Genomic DNA, 17972 nt, shown 5'->3' on the forward strand with positions numbered 1-17972 from the left:
TGGTCCCAGTTGAGCATCATTTATTTATGCTGTTGTTAAATGGGAAACAGCACGTTAGTTGTGCAGGGCTTAACAGTGTTGATGGCTGTCGATGACAAAATCCCTTGCATCACATTTTCATACTGGGAAGACCTGACGTTCGCGATCTCCCCCTATCTGCAAGTGGGGCCAATCACAACACCCCTTATTGTCATCAGAGTTGAACTAACCAATAAGAATGCTTGAACATCAAATATATATTTCTTTAGAGGCAAGTGGAAACATAACCAACCCTGTTACACTAATATACCACAAGGATATAGCAGGGGGTTTTCCACACAACCCATCACAACATGAACAATGCTGATTTATCATTGAAGTGTGTGTATAACCAAATATGATGTAAGGAATAATCAACGGAGGGGCTATGAGTTCTATGCGAAATAATAAACGACGTGCCAGCGAAGTGCAACTGCCCTTTTAACGGAGTTGCATTGCATTATTTTCCAGAGAACGCATAGAGCCTGGAGATGATTATCTCTTTCATACCATGGCTGTAATTTAACACATTAGCCACTAGACGTGTTCAATGTGTGTTTACTAGATAGCGACAGTAGTTGCCGTGGTTTCCAAACAGACTTGCTAACCAAACCATCAGTCCTAGCTTGCTATTATGAAAATCGAATTCAACAATCAATACTGTTTTAAATTAGACTTTTGCTTTCAAAAGCTGCTCAAACAAAGTAACACATTTTCCCCCAAAAAAGTAAAATGATTCATAAGAAACATAGCAGTGTGAGAAAAAGGTACTCAATTTTTAATTGATTTTGTAGTGGAATGGGCAAAGTCATTTCTGAGATCAAGGCTTGATCACAATTTCACGATTTTCATCCCCATACTTTAGGCCATAGACACAATGTAGGCTACTCAATACATTTGTCATATTAGACAAAAAACGTTGGAACTTTTATACAATTTAAATTCAAAATAAATAATTATAATTTCATATTATACAGGAGACCGTTTCACAGCCATGAAACCAAACTCATCAGTCTTTCGATATGTGCAAACTGAGGGATAAAAGACAAGAATAAACTGAACTGATGTGTTAGTTAGAGATATCGGACAATAGAGGGTCATGAAACAAAAGAAAGCAGTCATCAAGTGATCTAAATGTGCAAATTCATTAAAGACTACTCTTGGTACAGAGACATGAATTTAGGATGGTCAACTACAGCTCTTAATCCAAAAGGTTGTTTTTGGTATTCAATTAATCAGCTATTGTAGTTTTTCAGCCACTGAGAGACACGCAAACCTAGTCATTTCTCGCTCTAAAAAAGTAACCATGATAAAGTGAAAAATCTAATGCAAAAAGAATGACCAGGGTCGTGTAGCATCACCACAAATGAGACACAAATGTTCCTTGTTCATAGACATTCAATATTCATCTAGTTGAGTTGTCAGGATTCTTCTCTTGAAAACATACATTGGAGGGTAGGGCTTACAGCTATAGCTTACAATAAAACTGGACATATGATGCTTACGCTCACACAAGCAAACCACTTATTTGCTTGAAAAACAAGCAAAATGTGTGGCCATGACAATTAATCAGTAGTCTTCGACAAGGGAATTTAAGGAGTGTTTTTTTCTGTGTTTGTTTGCAGCAGGAACCATGACAGATGGAGGGTACGGTCATGTTTAAGAGGGTATTGGGGCGGACAGTGGCCATGTGTGCAGGCCAGTTGCAATGTGAAATAGGAACTCCCTGGCTGTCCTCTCTCTTAGGGATCATGCATTCAATACATCTTCATGAGCCATACAGAGAGAGATTCGGGAAGGATGATTCTTCAGATGTTGATTGGAAAGTTGGACAGATTGTACTTTAAACGATACTGATAAGACACCCCTCACACAAGCACACCAAACATACACACACACATACCAAAAGCAAAGGAATGCATCACTAGAACTTGGTCCCAAATAGAATAAGTATTAGAACAACAACTATAACAGTAAGAATTAAAATGACCAGCATCTTTCGGTTTTTCTTTTGATACTGTTCAGCCTGCAAGAAAACAAAGAGAAAATGTTTTAACTAAGTTTGTGGGCAAGATAACATCTTTCCCTTTTTCGTGGGCATAATTACCAATTGGGCTGAAACATCAACAATCTTTAACATTGTGTCCTTACCTTTTGTAACTGTTTTAACCCCTCGTCTGTTTTGACACACGATTGCTCCACATTGAAGTCAATTCTGTCAAGTACTGTGCCCTGATATTGGATAAAGAAAATCAGATTGAAGACAAAGTCATATATATATATATATATATATATATATATAGTGATGTAAATCAGATATTATTCATATTACTGCAGAGTCAAATGAAATTATGGATAAATGGACTGTTTGATTGTATAGCTTAAACTTTATTTCACTATAATTGTCGTGTTTCCAAACACTGAAAAGGGTTTCCCTCACAGACCTGTTCCACCACCATTCCTGCCAGGTCTCGGAAAATCTCATTCAGGTCAGTGATGGACTGGACTATCTGTCGGACCTCTCTCTCACGTTCCTCCACCATCACTGTGTTCTGCTCTACCAGGACCAGCTGGTCATCTGTAAACCCCTGGGCGAGATCAGAGATATGGGCTCAGCGAGATATAACTTTGTCTGCATCCCAAAATGGTGCCATCTTCCCTTTATATTGAACTACTTTAGACCAGAGTCCTATTGGACCCTGCGTTTTTTTTTAAAGTGCACTATGTAGGGAATAGGGTGCCATTTGGGACAGACCCTTTGTCATATCAATGGATTCAAACTCGTGTAAAGAAACATTTATCTAGTGTAAATAATAGTGTGATATTCATAATGGAAAGTATGTCAACATTTTGGTGGCTATCCAAATAAATCATGTGGTATCAGATGAGTATTGTTAAAATGTAAAGGTGGCTTCCTCTGTTACATTGCGATAAAGCACAACACCCATTTATTTTCATTAGGCTTCAAGTCAACTTATTGGAACTCACATTCTTGTTACATTTAGCAAAAACAAGACATTTGTCTATGCATTACTATATTAATTTAACCAGGATATTATATTTTTCCTGAGACATATGCATGAGCACCTATGCCGATCAGGTAAATGTCAAAATACACCGTCAGTTCCAAGCTCACCATTTCATATTGTGCCAGGTCTTCATCCTCCTCCATTAGAGGACCAGAGTCAAAAAAGTGTTTGGATCTCTCCTCACGATTCTTCATGCCTGTAACAGAAAGCATCAACATTATGACAATAAAAGAGACATATGATATGAGGGTGGAGGTGAAAACAGTTAAATGTAGAGTGTTTGTGTAAGGAGAGAGAGAAGTGAGGGATGGAAGACTTGAAACTAATAGAAAAAAATAATAAAAAAATCTGAAAAGATAGTTGCGAGGTGTAGGAGTAAATACTGAGTGAATGCTTGTTTACGCTTTAGATAGCTGGACTGCGTGTGTCTGAAGTTGGTGGACAGCTCTTGCAGGCTCCCTGCCAATGAGGACACCACATTTCTCAGCAGCCTCTCCTCCTGCTCTGTGCAGTGGCCACAGCGAGTCTGCAGACCTGTCACTGCACGCTGACACCGGTGGAACATCTACACAGACAAAGGAGAGAGCAATACATCTTTGCCATAAGACAAAAGACATTTGTACAATTTCAATTCTAAATAAATTATTATTATCAACACAGACCCAAGAAAATGAGAGCACGGAGAAATGCTCACTGAAAAATAGATTTCTTATTCTACTATATAACAATGGCCAATAATTGTTGACATACAGTATTACATCAGTAGGCTCCATTTACCGTAGCCCCTTATAAAAGCCACAAACGTTAACATGTACAACAAGTCTTAAATATGATCAGATCATACTAACAAATTAATATTCATAACAATAAGTTAGGAACTCATAATTGTCATACTTGAGTAAAAGTAAAGATACCTTAATAGAAAATGACTCAAGTAAAAGTGAAAGTCACCCAGTAAAATACTACTTGAGTGTAAAAGTTTACAAGTATTTGGTTTTAAATATACTTGTATCAAAAGTAAATGCAATTGCTAAAATATACTCAAGTATCAAGAGTAAAAGTATAAATCATTTCAAATTCCTTATATTAAGCAAACCAGACAGCACAATTGTTATTATTTTTACAGATGGAGCACCCTAACACTCAGACATAATTTACAAATGAAGCATTTGTGTTTAGTGAGTCCGCCAGATCAGAGGCAGTAGGTATGACCAAGGATGTTCTCTTGATAAGAGTGTGAATTGGACAATTTTCCTATCCTGCTAACAAATCAAAATGTAAGAAGTTCTTCAGGGAAAATGTATGGTGTAAAAAGTACATTATTTTCTTTAGGAATGTAGTGGAGTAAAAGTTGTCAAAAATATAAAAAGTAAAGTGAAGTACAGATACCCCCAAAAAGTATTTGTACTTAAGTACTTTACACCACTGCATAGGCGTTGGCTTTTCCAGAAGGCCACTTATGAGATGTCACCTTTTGCCTCAGCAGGTTTCCTATGTAGTAATAATAAATGTGACTTCTCTTCAAAGTTCTTTCAATGGGGTTTCTTGTAAAGACTCCCATCTCTGTCACTGGCCTACCTGTGTGATCTCCTGAGTGGTGATCTCTATGGCATGCTCCTCTTCACTGCTGTCATCGAGGGTAGGACGGTTCATGTGCTTGTCATGTAGGGCGGCCAGCTCCTTCATTTTCTGCTGGACCCGTGTGATTTCATACTGAATCTGATAGCCCACGCAACCACAGAATTTACACATGAGAGGCACGAGAAAACTAGACACCGAAAGATCCATAGTTCCAAATAAGAAATCTATTTTAAAGAAAGATGAGTGAGATTGGATTTAGGAATTTTATATAGACTAATACATATTAGGCCTACATTTTCTAAAGTATCTAGCTCAATAGTTTCATTGTTTGTGATGGTGAAATTAAGCATTTAAAGTCTGCTGCTTTGAGAAGAGACTAGTAATAAACATAATAATAAACTCCTCATACTGAAGTAGTTAAGAGCATGTGATTGTTTCTTACCTCAACGACCCCATCTACCCACTTGGGCGGGAGTCTCTTGGTGACTCCGACGGCAGCTTCTGGGTCCAGACTAATCCCTGAGACCAGGGCCATACGGTCATCAGCCAACTGACAGTAAAACCATACATATTACACAGTTATCACTGCCCATTTGAAACATTGTTTGCAGACTTTCCAACCAATACAAAGCATGGTTTATTATTTTTTCCTTGTGACAGTTTGGATACGAGGAGATTAGACAGTACCTCATCAAGCTCCTAATGTGATTGGCAGACCCCAGCAAAGTCCCATCCAATGAGGAAAGAGAGAGAGGTGAGATGAAGTAAGACAGCAGTGACAGTAAGTGAGACCCAGACAAAAAGCAGTGATCAGCTTCACACAGAGACATTTTGCATGCACTCGCAGACACTGTTCAAAGAGGGATCACACACTTTCCAAAATGTCTCATTTTGAGTCACCAGATTATGTGTCTGAAAAAAAGTCTAAAGAATAATGAAGTAATGAATTTTATGTCAATTGAGGTTCTTCAAACCTATGAAATCCCCCTTTAAATTGTATCTGAGAAATCTATAAAAGTTGTGAGGAACAAATCATTGGATATGCAATAAAAAAAAATAAAAAATCCTGTGATATATTAATATATATACACATACACACAAACAGTCGGAAATAATACTGTGAAATTGTAAAAACTATGAAAATGCCCTTTTAGTGTAAGAGCTGTTTGAAAGAAACACCTGAAATGTCAGCCTGTTTTGAAGGGATGGAGTTTTGGCCTGCCTGGGGACATCACAACAATGTTTGCACCATGTATTGTGCTGCTACGAAGTTGTGTTGCTGCCATGTTGTGTTATTACCATGTTGCCATGTGTTGCTGTCATGCTATATTGCTGTCTTAGGTCTCTCTTTATGTAATGTTTTGGTGTGTCGTCTTGTTGTGATGTGTATTTTCTTTAGTCTACCGACTAAAACATCCAGAGCTTCCCGAAGACTCTGTGCATGTGCGGATCACGTTCTGCGTATGTGCACACTCAGTAGCCAGTTTATTAAGTACACTAGTACCGGGCCAGAACCACCTTTGTCTCCAGAACATCTTGAATTCTCCGGGCAATGAAGCATTGCTCAGTTGGTATCAAGGGACCTAACGTGTGCCAGGAAAACATTCCCCACACCATTACACCACTGCCACCAGCCTGTACCGTTGACACCAGGCAGGGTGGAGCCATGCACTCTTGCAGCTTACGCTAAATCCTGACTCTGCCATCAGCATGATGCAACAGGAACCTGGATTCGTCAAACTAGGCAATGTTTTTCCACTCCTCAATTGTCAGGTATTGGTGACTGCGTGCCCACTGGAGCTGCTTCTTGTTTTTTAGCTGATAGGAGTCGGACCCGGTGTGGTCGTCTGCTGCAATAGCCCATTCGTGACAAGGGCCAACGAGATATGGGTTCTGCACACCACCATTGTACTGCACCGTTATTTGCCTGTTTGTGGTCCGCCTGCTGGCTTGCACGATTCTTGCCATTGTCCTACGACCTCTCATCAACGAGCTGTTTTCGTCCACAGGACCACCGCTGACTGGATGTTTGTCACACCATTCTCTGTAAACCCTAGACACTGTCGTACATGAAAAGCCCCGTTTCTGAGATACTGGAACTGGCGCGCCTGGCACCTACGTTCATACCACGCTCAAAGTCACTGAGATCACTTGTTTTGCCCATTCTAACATTCAATCAAACAGTAACTGATTGCCTTGATGCCCGCTTTATATAGCAAGCCACGGCCACGAGACTCACTTTCTGTAGGAGCGAACCATTTTCGTGAACGGTGTGGTGTACCTAATAAATTCTCTACATGCAGAGAACAGGCTACTCAGGCGAATGGTGCTCGTTTAATAAAGTTAGATCAAGCTGAATCAATGTCTGAAAGATCTTACAATATTCTACATAACAGAACCAAATATAATAGCACAACGTTACCGTAAGACAAAAACACAATAGCATTTAAATGTGAATGATAATTCTTCAAGTTTTACCCATAGTAACCAACCATCAGATCTCAATCAGTTTAATGGGGATTTGCATTTTGATCTTGAGTTATATAGTGTTATTTTGAATGATGTACACTGAGCGAATTTTAGAGAACATGTTGTTAAACTGTAGCATAGCCTACCTGTGTATTTTGCCTAGAGACGCACATGGTTGAGTTTTGGCCTCATGAGAAAAACAAATTGTGTTTTTGTCTTACAGTAACATTACATTGTGCCATTACATTTCGGTTCTGTTATATGATCTTGCAGACATTGAGTGAGCTTGATCTAACTTCACCCTAGTAGCCTATTCTCCGCAAAGGGGCACGTTCGAGCCGGTCACTTTTGTCAAGACGTTGACCAACGTTGGTCTCCGCCTTTCAAAGTGTGTTGCGTTATGGGTATAAAAAAGAAAGTGGCCACTACATGTCGACTGCATGAACTACACAAAAATCATGTGATCAAAAGTGTCTTCTCGCCAACTGCACCATGCAGCCATCACCTGCATTGTGGGAGGCACTATTTGTCAACCAATCATTTGGGGTGTTCTTGTTTGACCCACGAGAACGTGGCCAAAGATGTGACTGAAACAGGAACCAACTTTTCTGCGATACTAAATAAAGGTACAGGGGATACAAATGAAAGTGATATGAGATCTCTTTAGCCAATTCATTTTACACGTTAGGTTTTCAGTTTGTGATATGGGGGTCTAGAAAATTTTATTTTGACATTTATAAAGAAAAACTTGTATAAACAATGTTGATCTGAGCCTTGCTGTTGAAAAAACACTATAGTGTCCGACTTTCGGCTATCGCAGATTCATATCCCCTGACTTCACTTGCCGACAGTTGGACCCACAGCCACTCTGAATTAATTACAGGGATACTTCAGGATTTTGGCAATGAAGCCCTTTATCTACTTCCCCAGAGTCAGATGACATCATAGTCACCATGTCTCTGCATCCAGAATGGAGGAAGTTAGAGGTAGTTTCGCAAACCAATGCTAACTAGCATTAGAGCAATGACTGGAAGTCTATGGTATCTACTACTGTAGCATGCTAGCAGTTATCATAGACTTCTAGTCATTGCGCTAACTCTAGTTAGCAACCTCCTTTAAACTGCACTCAGAGACATACAAATGGTATCCATGAGTTAATCTAGGTAAGTAGATGCCAAAAACAGCTAGTTTTTAGTTTTCCCCCTCCCCACTCAGACACTTCTATAAAAATTATTGCTTGAGAAATGGTTCTTTGCGTTTCTTTTTTTACTATTTAAATTGAAAACAATCACTGTAAGGTACATAATTGTTACCCATAAATTATTTGAGATAAAAATGACTGCATTGGACATTTAACTCCCTGAGATCAATTCCAAAATGGCGACCATAATAGTAAGGCACAACGGAGGGTAGTGCGTACAGCCCAGTACATCACTGGGGCCAAGCTTCCTGCCATCCAGGACCTATATACTAGGCGACGTCAGAGGAAGGCCCAAAAGAATTGTCAAAGACTCCAGTCACCCAAGTCATAGACTGTTCTCTCTGCTACCACACGGGAAGTGGTACCGGAGTGCCAAGTCTCGGTCCAAAAAGCTCCTTAACAGCTTCTACCCCCAAGCCATAAGACTGCTGAACAACTCAATAAAAATAGTCCGGGTGGCCATTTGATGACACCCCCCCTTTGTTTTTACACTACTGCTACTCGCTGTTTATTAACTATGCATAGTCACTTTACCCTTACATACATGTACAAACTAACCTGTACCCCCGCACATTGACTCAGTACCGGTACTTCCTGTATATAGTCTCATTATTGTTATGTATTGTGTTACTTTTAGTTTATTGTGTGACTTTTGTTTATTTAGTAAATCTTTTCTTAACTCTTTCTTGAACTGCATGGTTGGTTAAGGGCTTGTAAGTAAGCATTTCACGTTAAGGTCTACACCTGTTGTATTCGGCGCATGTAGGCTCCCGAGTGGCGTAGCGGTCGAAGGCACTGCATCCAGTGCTAGAGGCGTCATTACAGACCCTGGTTCAATCCCGGGCCATGATCGGGAGTCCCATAGGGCGGTGCACAATTGGCCCAGCGTCGTCTGGGTTAGGGGAGGGTTTGGCCAGGGTAGTCCGTCATTCTAAAATAAGCATTTATTCTTAACTGACTTGCCTAGTTACATAAAGGTTAAATAAAATAAATGTGACAAATACAATTTGATTAGTAGCAACCTATTGAGGTAAAGACGCTCATCTTCAGGAGCTAGGCCTACTGGGTCAGTGACTGGGTCAGTGAAGTGTGACATGAGTGTGTGTGAAGGCAAAGATATAGGGCTAGCCTATGTCCCCGATCCCCAAATGATTAGCCTAACCACGGAACCATTTCATAGGCCCAGAGAAAGGAAAGATGCAGGACAGCAATTAGCATTATAAGAGGATTTTGATATGCAGATCACTCAGCATGAAGATTGTAGTACGCCATACAAGAGACACAGTGACAAAAATTAAGCACCTCAGCGATATCCATCAGATAAACTCAAAGCCTAGTAACCACCGGATTTGCTCTTTGATCAAAACAAACATTTGATAGTTGGTGCTATCAGTGCCAAAAAATAACCTATCCAAGCTACTAACCACAATCAGGTGAATTAAACAAAGATAGGAATTTCAAAGTCTGGATTGAGATCTACTATGAAGCTGCTTCACACAATAACCGTCCCAGAGTCAAAACACCTACGAGCCCAGAAGAAGGAGGGTGAATAAATGAGAGACTGAAAGGGAAAACTACAAACACTACAGAGTTTTGAAACTATACAAAGGAAATTAGGCTACAAGATATCTAGAATTATATAGAAAGTATTTGTAAAAGTCCCAGCATCCTGGTCAATAATGAAAAATAAAATATATACAGTACCAGTCAAAAGTTTGGACACACCTACTCATTCAAGGGGTTGTCTTTATTTTTACATTGTAGAATAATAGACATCAAAACTATTAAATAACACATATGGAATTATGTAGTAACCAAAAAAAAGTGTTAAACAAATCTAAATATATTTTTTATTTGAGATTCTTCAAAGTAGCCACCCTTTGCCTTGATGACAGCTTTGCACACTCTTGGCATTCTCTCAACCAGCTTCACCTGGAATGCTTTTCCAACAGTCTTGAAGGGAGTTCCCACATGTGCTGAGCACTTGTTGGCTGCTTTTCCTTCACTCTGCGGTCCAACTCATCCCAAACCATCTCAATTGAGTTGAGGTTGGGTGATTGTGGAGGCCAGGTTATCTGATGCAGCACTCCATCACTCTCCTTGGTCAAATATCCCTTACACAGCCTGGAGGTGTGGTGTGTCATTGTCCTGTTGAAAACCAAATAATAGTCCTACTAAGCACAAACCAGATGGGATGGCGTATCGCAGCAGAATGCTGTGGTAGCCCTGCTGGTTAAGTGTGCCTTGAATTCTAAATAAATCACAGTGTAACCAGAAAAGCATCCCTACACCATCCCACCTCCTCCTCCATGCTTCACGGTGGGAACTACACATGCGGATATCACCCGTTCACCTATTCTGCGTCTCACAAAGACACGGCGGTTGGAATCCAAAAATCTCAAATTTAGACTCATTAGACCGAAGGACAGATTTTCACCGGTCGAATGTCCATTGCTCATGTTTCTTGTCCCAAGCAAGTCTCTCCTTCTTATTGGTGTCCTTTAGTAGTGGTTTCTTTGCAGCAATTCGACCATGAAGGCCTGATTCACAGTCTCCTCTGAACAGTTGATGTTGAGATGTGTCTGTTACTTGAACTCGGTGAAGCATTTATTTGGGCTGAAATTTCTGAGGCTGATAACTCTAAACGTATCCTCTGCAGCAGAGGTAACTCTGGGTCTTCCTTTCCTGTGGTGGTCTTCATGAGAGCCAGTTTCATCATAGCACTTGATGGTTTTTGTGACTGCACTTGAAGAAACTTTCAAAGTTCTTGACATTTTCCAGATTGACTGACCTTCATGTCTTAAACGAATGATGGACTGTCATTTCTCTTTGCTTATTTGAGCTGTTCTTGCCATACTATGGACTTGGTCTTTTACCAAATAGGGCTATCTTCTGTATACCACCCCTACCTTGTCACAACACAACTGATTGGCTCAAACGCATTAAGGAAAGAAATTCCACAAATCAACTTAAAGCACACCTGTTAATTGAAATGCATTCCAGGTGATTTGTTTTACACGGTTTTGGTTACTACATGATTCTACATGTGTTATTTCATAGTTTGATGTCTTCACTATTATTCTACAATGTAGAAAATAATACAAATAAAGAAAACCCTTGAATGAGAAGGTGTCCACACTTTTGACTGGTACTATATTTCAGTGCAGAATGGATGTCATAAGGTGAATGCACCAATTTGTAAGTCGCTCTGGATAAGAGCGTCTGCTAAATGACTTAAATGTAAATGTAAATGTATGAAATTAAACAATGACCAACAGTGCAAACTAGGTATTCTAAATTCTAGCATACACGTATCTTAGTAACAACCATATTGATCTAAAGAGCATTAAATACGTTTTAAAGAACAGTTTACCAAGCACAGGATCAACTAAATCTATAACTGAAACAACAGCACCATCTAGCCTAATGGGGAGGTTTGGGCATGCAATTCACTAAGGCAAAAGGGCAAATACAGAGGCCACACACTATCAACAAACACCTCATGAAATGTAACATGTAGATTTTAACATTTGACCATCTGTATAACAAAAAAACTGCCAACTCATTCCAGCATGCACTGTTGACTTATTTATCAAGTATTGAACATTGCCCCTAAAAAAATGCCTTTCATGTTCTACCTTTAAATTTTACTTAGTTTCTTACTCTGACAAATGCATTCCTTTAATTGACTATCATGGCAAAGGAAAATGCACACTCTTTGATGATTGGTAGCAAACTGAGCTGGTCAAATATTTTGGCAAGAAAGGAAATGCAGGTCGAGGGCAACAGTACGCCAAATGCATGCCTCAATGAAAATGTACGCATCTAGCTTGACATACGCAGCAAGTAGCCAACATCAGGTTAATGTTTGGTAGATAGTCACTCGCTAGTTAGCTAAGGAAGATACTTAATCAAGTTACGGTTTAACATATGAATGTGTTAACTATCATAACACACACAAATCAAATGTCAAATCCAGACGATTAACGTTAGACTCACCGCAGCATTGCTACGTGTACTCAGAGTACGACGGGGGTCGTATGTACTCACTTGCTCAGCCAATATCTGCCGATTTTGGATTGCATTGTTCCGCATTAATAAGAAGGCATCGGTCAGGCGCCTAGTTGCCATGATTAATTTACACACGAAGGATGTACAGCTATCAAATAACAACCAGTGGCAACGACGAGAACCTAGCTAGCTAACGTTAACTTACTAGTAAGTTACAATACAAGGAAAGTTAGCTAACGTGAGCTAGCCAGCAAAACAGCAGGCACACTCGCCGACCGGCTAATCGAGGGGTTCTTCCCTTTTCTATCTTAACAATAACATATACTTTGTTCTCTGTCGCTTTCACGAAATGTATCAACAAAACCATAAAATATGACCGATACGGTAAAAGAACGGCCTTCTCTAGCTACGTGGAACAGGTGCGTTCGTACATTCACTCAGGCTCTCTCGTCCGAGTGTGCTAGAGCACAGAATAACTGACGAATTTACCAACGTTGAATAGGGCCGCTGTCACTAAATGTCGTCAAAAACGCGTAATTAAATTGTTGCCAGCAGCACAGTCACCAACGCTCTGGATAACATGAAAACAACCTAACCAGCTCTGCTAGGGCGGGTAAATGGTCAGAGTGACGTGTTCGCTCATTTGTGTCTGGAATAAGCTAGCTAACGTTAATTTGTGTGCTTGATTGCCGTTAAGTGGCCAGAACGCTCGCATCAACCCTACTCCTCGGCCAGAGCGTCCAATGTGCGCTCTGAACGCTCCGAGAGCGAAACGCTCAGCGTTTATGAACGGACAACGCTCGGAATATACGAGGGCACTCTGGCACTCCAAATTGAATTTACGAACGCACCCGTAAATACCCGCCTACAAGTGTGATCGGGGGTTTCTATTGGATAAATCTATCTTCATACTGTACTGTCTTTGGCAAGATCGAGTCAACACTTTCATAATAAAAGTCCTCCTTTTAATTGAAGACCTCTATAAAAGAGAATTGTTTTTTTAAACCTCAATAAAACTACATCTAATCATCATATTTTGATATATTTTCATATAAATGTACTTTTATATTGATAAAATAAATACATGAAAACGAGAACATACATTTTTGTTTTTTTTCCGGGTCAATCAGACCTGGTGTGGCACGTGCTAGTTCACATATATTTTGGAAGGAGAGTTAAAATAATGAATATAATGATAAAGGATGCATTATATGTAGTTGTGGAATACATAGTATTGTATGGTAATACAATCATTGCCATCTATAACTGAGGAATATATTCGTTTTAAAAGAGAAAATCTATTTCACGCACGTCAGTATTGGCGCTACCCTATCAGTGCCAACAACAACCCAACCGTGTACAAATTGATCGGTCAAGAGATAAATATAAACCAGGTGTTCAGCGGCTGTTCACGATTTACTCCAGTATTACAGTGACTGGCTTAAGTTTTTCAGCACATGATAAATAAAGCTTTGTTGATTAGTAGTGCATTTAATACAGTAGTCTTGTGCAAAGACTGCAATGAGATGCATTGTTGTATTTACCGTACTGTTTGTTACATAGGCGCTTCATCTATGCCGCTATTTTGAGGAAAACCCACTCAACCTGAAGGGAAAGCACAGAGACGGGTATTGTTGGCATTTTGGCAGCACGATTGGGTACTATGTTGGTTCATTCTTTGTCCGTCCAGTAGAGGTCGGTAATGATGTTCAGTAGCAGCCACTGTTATTTAATTCGCCTGAATCATAATTGTCAAACATTTTAATATCCGTTAATAGATTTTTAATAGCCCTTCCCATGACACTGTTCCATCATGTCACAAACATTAGCCTACAAATGTGCTTTTCTGAGACTTTGAAACACTAAAAATAGGTATAAATCACAATAATTTATGGTGTATTTACCTCATATTTCCCACTCTTACAGGAGTGGATGTGACCTTGACCAACATCCCCCTTGCTGTCCCTTAACTGCAAAGCAATGTCTCAGCAAACATGCCATCTTCCGGCTGGCCTTCTTTCTTCCCCTCCGTCCTCTCCCTCTCCTGGGTCCAGGACCAGGACAGCTTCCCTTCAGACTGGGACCCTGGTGCTGGGTGCAGATATTGTGTACCTGTCTGAAACTTACCCCCTCCTTCTGGACACACTGACTCACCTGAGCAAGGGCAGGGCTGTGACGTACCTCTCATCCAAGATGCGAGGAGATCACGGGACACCTAGCTTCTACTGAGACACTCTGCCTCCGTAGAAGGTTCCATGTAGAGCTTTTGCAACGCTACCCCACACAGAACATCAACATCTACCGCTCTACTCAGAGAGGGAAGTAATGACCACAATGAGACTGGATAGGGTTGGGAGATTGTGATGAACAGTTGAATAGGTTGAGACTTGGAGGGGAATAACACAACAGTGCCTGACTGAATCCTCTGGTCTAGAGGGAGTCTTCTAGACATCCTCTCTGAGAGAAGTACATGACTGTTACTAGTATTTTACTGCCAGAACACATATACTCTGATACATTACCATGGTCAGATAGAAAAGGAAGAACATGCACACATACAAAAACTTTTTGTAGGTGCTGGATACCAAAGGAGAGACTTTTGAATAGGCATTAAAGAGCAACGGCTCCTCACTCAGCTTTTAGTATTCCCAACTGTTATTTTACACAAATATACACCAATATGTGTTCATGTTGAAGTAAGAAACAGAGATAAAATAATACTTTGAGCAGTAAAAGCAGTGCACAGATACTTTTCCTGTCTTTGTCAGCTTACTACAGTCAAATCATGTGAAGTTGTGTTTGATCCAGTTTGATGAAGTGCTATATTGTATATGTTGAAGGGGTTGTTGATTACTTGACCTTGACCATGACCATCCACTTGCAGAACTTTTTTGTCAACATCGACAGATTCTGCCCCCACTCCCCCCTCCCTCCGCTTGTACATACTTCATCCCCTCTCTTCTGCTCTCTGCTGATGTGCAGAGTTTCTGTTCAGAAAAGAAAAGCCTGTTTGTTCCGCTGGAGAGTTTCAAAGAAAGAGAGACCGGCGGTCTTCCCCCCCTCCATCTCTCTCTGTGCTATACCACTCCCGACAAAACAACACATCTCTATATTCAGAGTCTGCTCTCTACCAGTGATCCACAGAGTCCCCACACTAGAAACTGTCATTCACTGAGTGTGTAATAATCCTTTGATCAACATTGATATAGACCTTAATTGTAATGATAATGCCCAATGCAGGTTGGACGAGAAGTAACTTATGGTACAACATAAAATACAATGTTATATGCATTACTTTAAAATGCCTATTGTGCCTGTAAGATAAATTAATATTCTTTGAATTATCAAATGATTGATTTGGCAGCAAAACTTCAAAGAAATAAAGTAAATTAAATGTTTAAAAATACGTTGCAACGTAATCTCCTTGTCTGCTTTGTCGGTATAATTGATGACTTGTTGTTATGCTTCTTATAGTGCTTTTTTACTTTGTTTTGTAATGTCAGTCACTTTTAAGCACATCAACAAAGTGAAGCATGTCAACCATCAGTGTCATTTCAGCATTGTACAAGCAAACATGACAATCAAGTTATTTCAAATCAAATCTTATTGGTCACATACACATGGTTACCAGATGTAAATGCGAGTGTAGCGAAATGCTTGTGCTTCTAGTTTCGACAGGAGGACATCATTGGAAAGATATCATCTTGTATAGTGTCATCCTCAAATCTTCCACCCCTGCAGTCCCTAATCCTCAATCTGACCCCCATGCTTTCAGTTAGTCAGTCCCAATAAATTCATGGTGGACAGCCTTTGTCGCCCCCAAACAATTGACTTCAGCCCAAAAACGCTGAAGTAAGCGTTTGGGAGCAACCGTTGTTTTTTGAACTACTATGCCACATTGGTCCATTTGTATGTACAGACACAGTCCATTTCCCCACTTCTCTCATCCTTCTAGCTGTCAGTCTACAGAAGGTGACTGAGTGGGGGATGTTTGTTTGACCAGGAGACTGTGCCTTTTAAAATACTTTAATTAAAGAATTCCACTGTGATGTTTTGACTGGGAAAGTTGGATGTGCACAAGCGGAGGAAGGCCTCTCTGGCGCTGACAGGGGAGTGAGGGTGTGTGGCATGAGGAGGGGGGGCTCAATAACATTCTCTTTTTAAACAAGCTGCCCAGTTGGCGTGGACAGCATCAGGCCATACCCTAACAGCAAGGACCTTCATCCAGACGCGCTGACCAGTGGTATGTGTGATGTGACAGTCGTTGGATTATTATGTGCTATAACTATATTTTTAGTTAATATTTATACAAACCCACACTTGTTGACATTTGTATGCAAGTCTAGACTATAAAAAGTGTAGTTTTCAATAGTGAAACTGCGTCTCATTTGATGAAACAGAGAAAACATATTTTTCAAAATTCTAAGAGCTATTCTGGAGTCAAAAAGGCATACATTAGGGATAAAATAATAACATAATTTTTTCCTTCTACAATAATTTCAGAAGTCAGAAGTCAGTCCATGGTTTCAACCTAGTGTGATGGAGTTCTGGTCTGGGAGTCAGGGGCAATCGCCCCTGTATGCCAAATTTGGGACTGTTCCTGGACGAAACTTTGCACATGCGTGAGTTCAGTTCACTTTAAGCTGTTTCAAGGTGATAGTGTGTTTGTCTCTGTGAGAAACCTAAACAAATATCTATAGTCTGTTAAGATTGTTTTGATGTCTTTTTGTTTGCGAACAGAAGCAGGGCAGAATGTTCATAATCCTAAACAAAAGAAACCTGCTTACAATAGTATCGCATAAAGATCATGTAAATAAGGTTGTTTGTATTCATACAAAAATGCATTTGATTCACAAGTAAAGATGGATTAACCAGAATTGACTATATTATGCAATATGTTCTTTATTGTCTATATGGGTTATTAGATGTTCTTGTAACATGTTACTACACTGTGTCCTGCAATGCTCAGTATGGGTGTAATCTCCATGTTTTATTTTCTACTTTGTTATATCCACAGATATCAGGACAAGCATCAGGCAGCAGATTTTCAACCGTACCTTTGTGAGCGGCAAGACCAGGGCAGGGAGCCCAGCTGTTGGACAGTACCAGGTTCTAGGACCGGAGGGGTCCTACAGGACTACACCAACTGGACTGATCAAGACCTGTCACCCTCTACCCCTCATTTCCCCTTTTCTCTAGACAGCCAGCCTCGACAGCTTCCCTGTTTAAGAGACTATCAGGCTCAAGAGAAAAGAGAGAGAGAATGGCTGGTGGGAGAGGCTCATAGAGTAGCAGCTAGGGAGAGGGAAAGGGAGTGTGAGAGGAGGATGCAGAGGGAGGGGTTGCAGAGGAGGTGGGAGCCCTGTAGTCCTGTCCGCTACAGGAGGGAGCCAGCCAAGAGAAGTTTGAGCGACACTAGCTATCGGGAGCTGGAGGCCTGGGCGGCGCGCTACAGCCACTCACTCCCCAGGAAGAGACGCCTGGAGGCAGGGCTATGGGGAGCCCAGGGGCCGCAGGAGAGTGAGAGAGTGCTGGAGAAAGATTCATGGGGCAACAGAGGTGGAACAGAACACAGAGCAAGTGCAATACATCTGGCGGGACTTCTTCAGCCGAGAGAACGGGGACAGTGGGAGAGAAGAGACACATTGAAAACTATGTCCCAC

At 40.6% G+C, this 17972-nt stretch overlaps 1 protein-coding gene across 3 annotated transcripts; it reads right to left on the bottom strand.

The window, feature by feature from the left end:
* LOC129845849 (syntaxin-16-like) lies at positions 1-12910 on the bottom strand. Of its 3 annotated transcripts, none has more exons than XM_055913777.1 (8): positions 12298-12910; positions 5071-5178; positions 4626-4766; positions 3450-3612; positions 3155-3243; positions 2463-2606; positions 2170-2250; positions 1-2044 (listed from the first exon to the last, which is right to left on the bottom strand). In XM_055913777.1, exons 1-8 carry the CDS (start codon positions 12427-12429, stop codon positions 1943-1945), a joined length of 960 nt encoding a protein of 319 aa, XP_055769752.1. In that variant the 5' UTR covers positions 12430-12910; the 3' UTR covers positions 1-1942. The 3 variants fall into 3 exon arrangements, with proteins under 3 accessions (XP_055769752.1, XP_055769754.1, XP_055769761.1); XM_055913779.1 differs by having other exon boundaries at positions 12349-12907; XM_055913786.1 differs by lacking the exon at positions 12298-12910 and adding an exon at positions 5316-12288.
* Between the last annotated feature and the right edge of the window lie 5062 nt (positions 12911-17972).

Source organism: Salvelinus fontinalis, chromosome 3 (genome assembly GCF_029448725.1).
Source record: "Salvelinus fontinalis isolate EN_2023a chromosome 3, ASM2944872v1, whole genome shotgun sequence".
NCBI lineage: Eukaryota > Metazoa > Chordata > Actinopteri > Salmoniformes > Salmonidae > Salvelinus > Salvelinus fontinalis.

What these genes read in the sequence shown, in the direction of transcription:
- LOC129845849 (XM_055913777.1), bottom strand. Translation starts at nt 12,429, where the DNA reads ATGGCAACTAGGCGCCTGACCGATGCCTTCTTATTAATGCGGAACAAT. An exon ending in CCACTCAGGAGATCACACAG is followed by an intron (nt 3,613 to 4,625) that starts GTAGGCCAGTGA and finishes TTGTCTGTGTAG; the next exon opens with ATGTTCCACCGGTGTCAGCG. An exon ending in ACCTGGCACAATATGAAATG is followed by an intron (nt 2,607 to 3,154) that starts GTGAGCTTGGAA and finishes GATCTCGCCCAG; the next exon opens with GGGTTTACAGATGACCAGCT.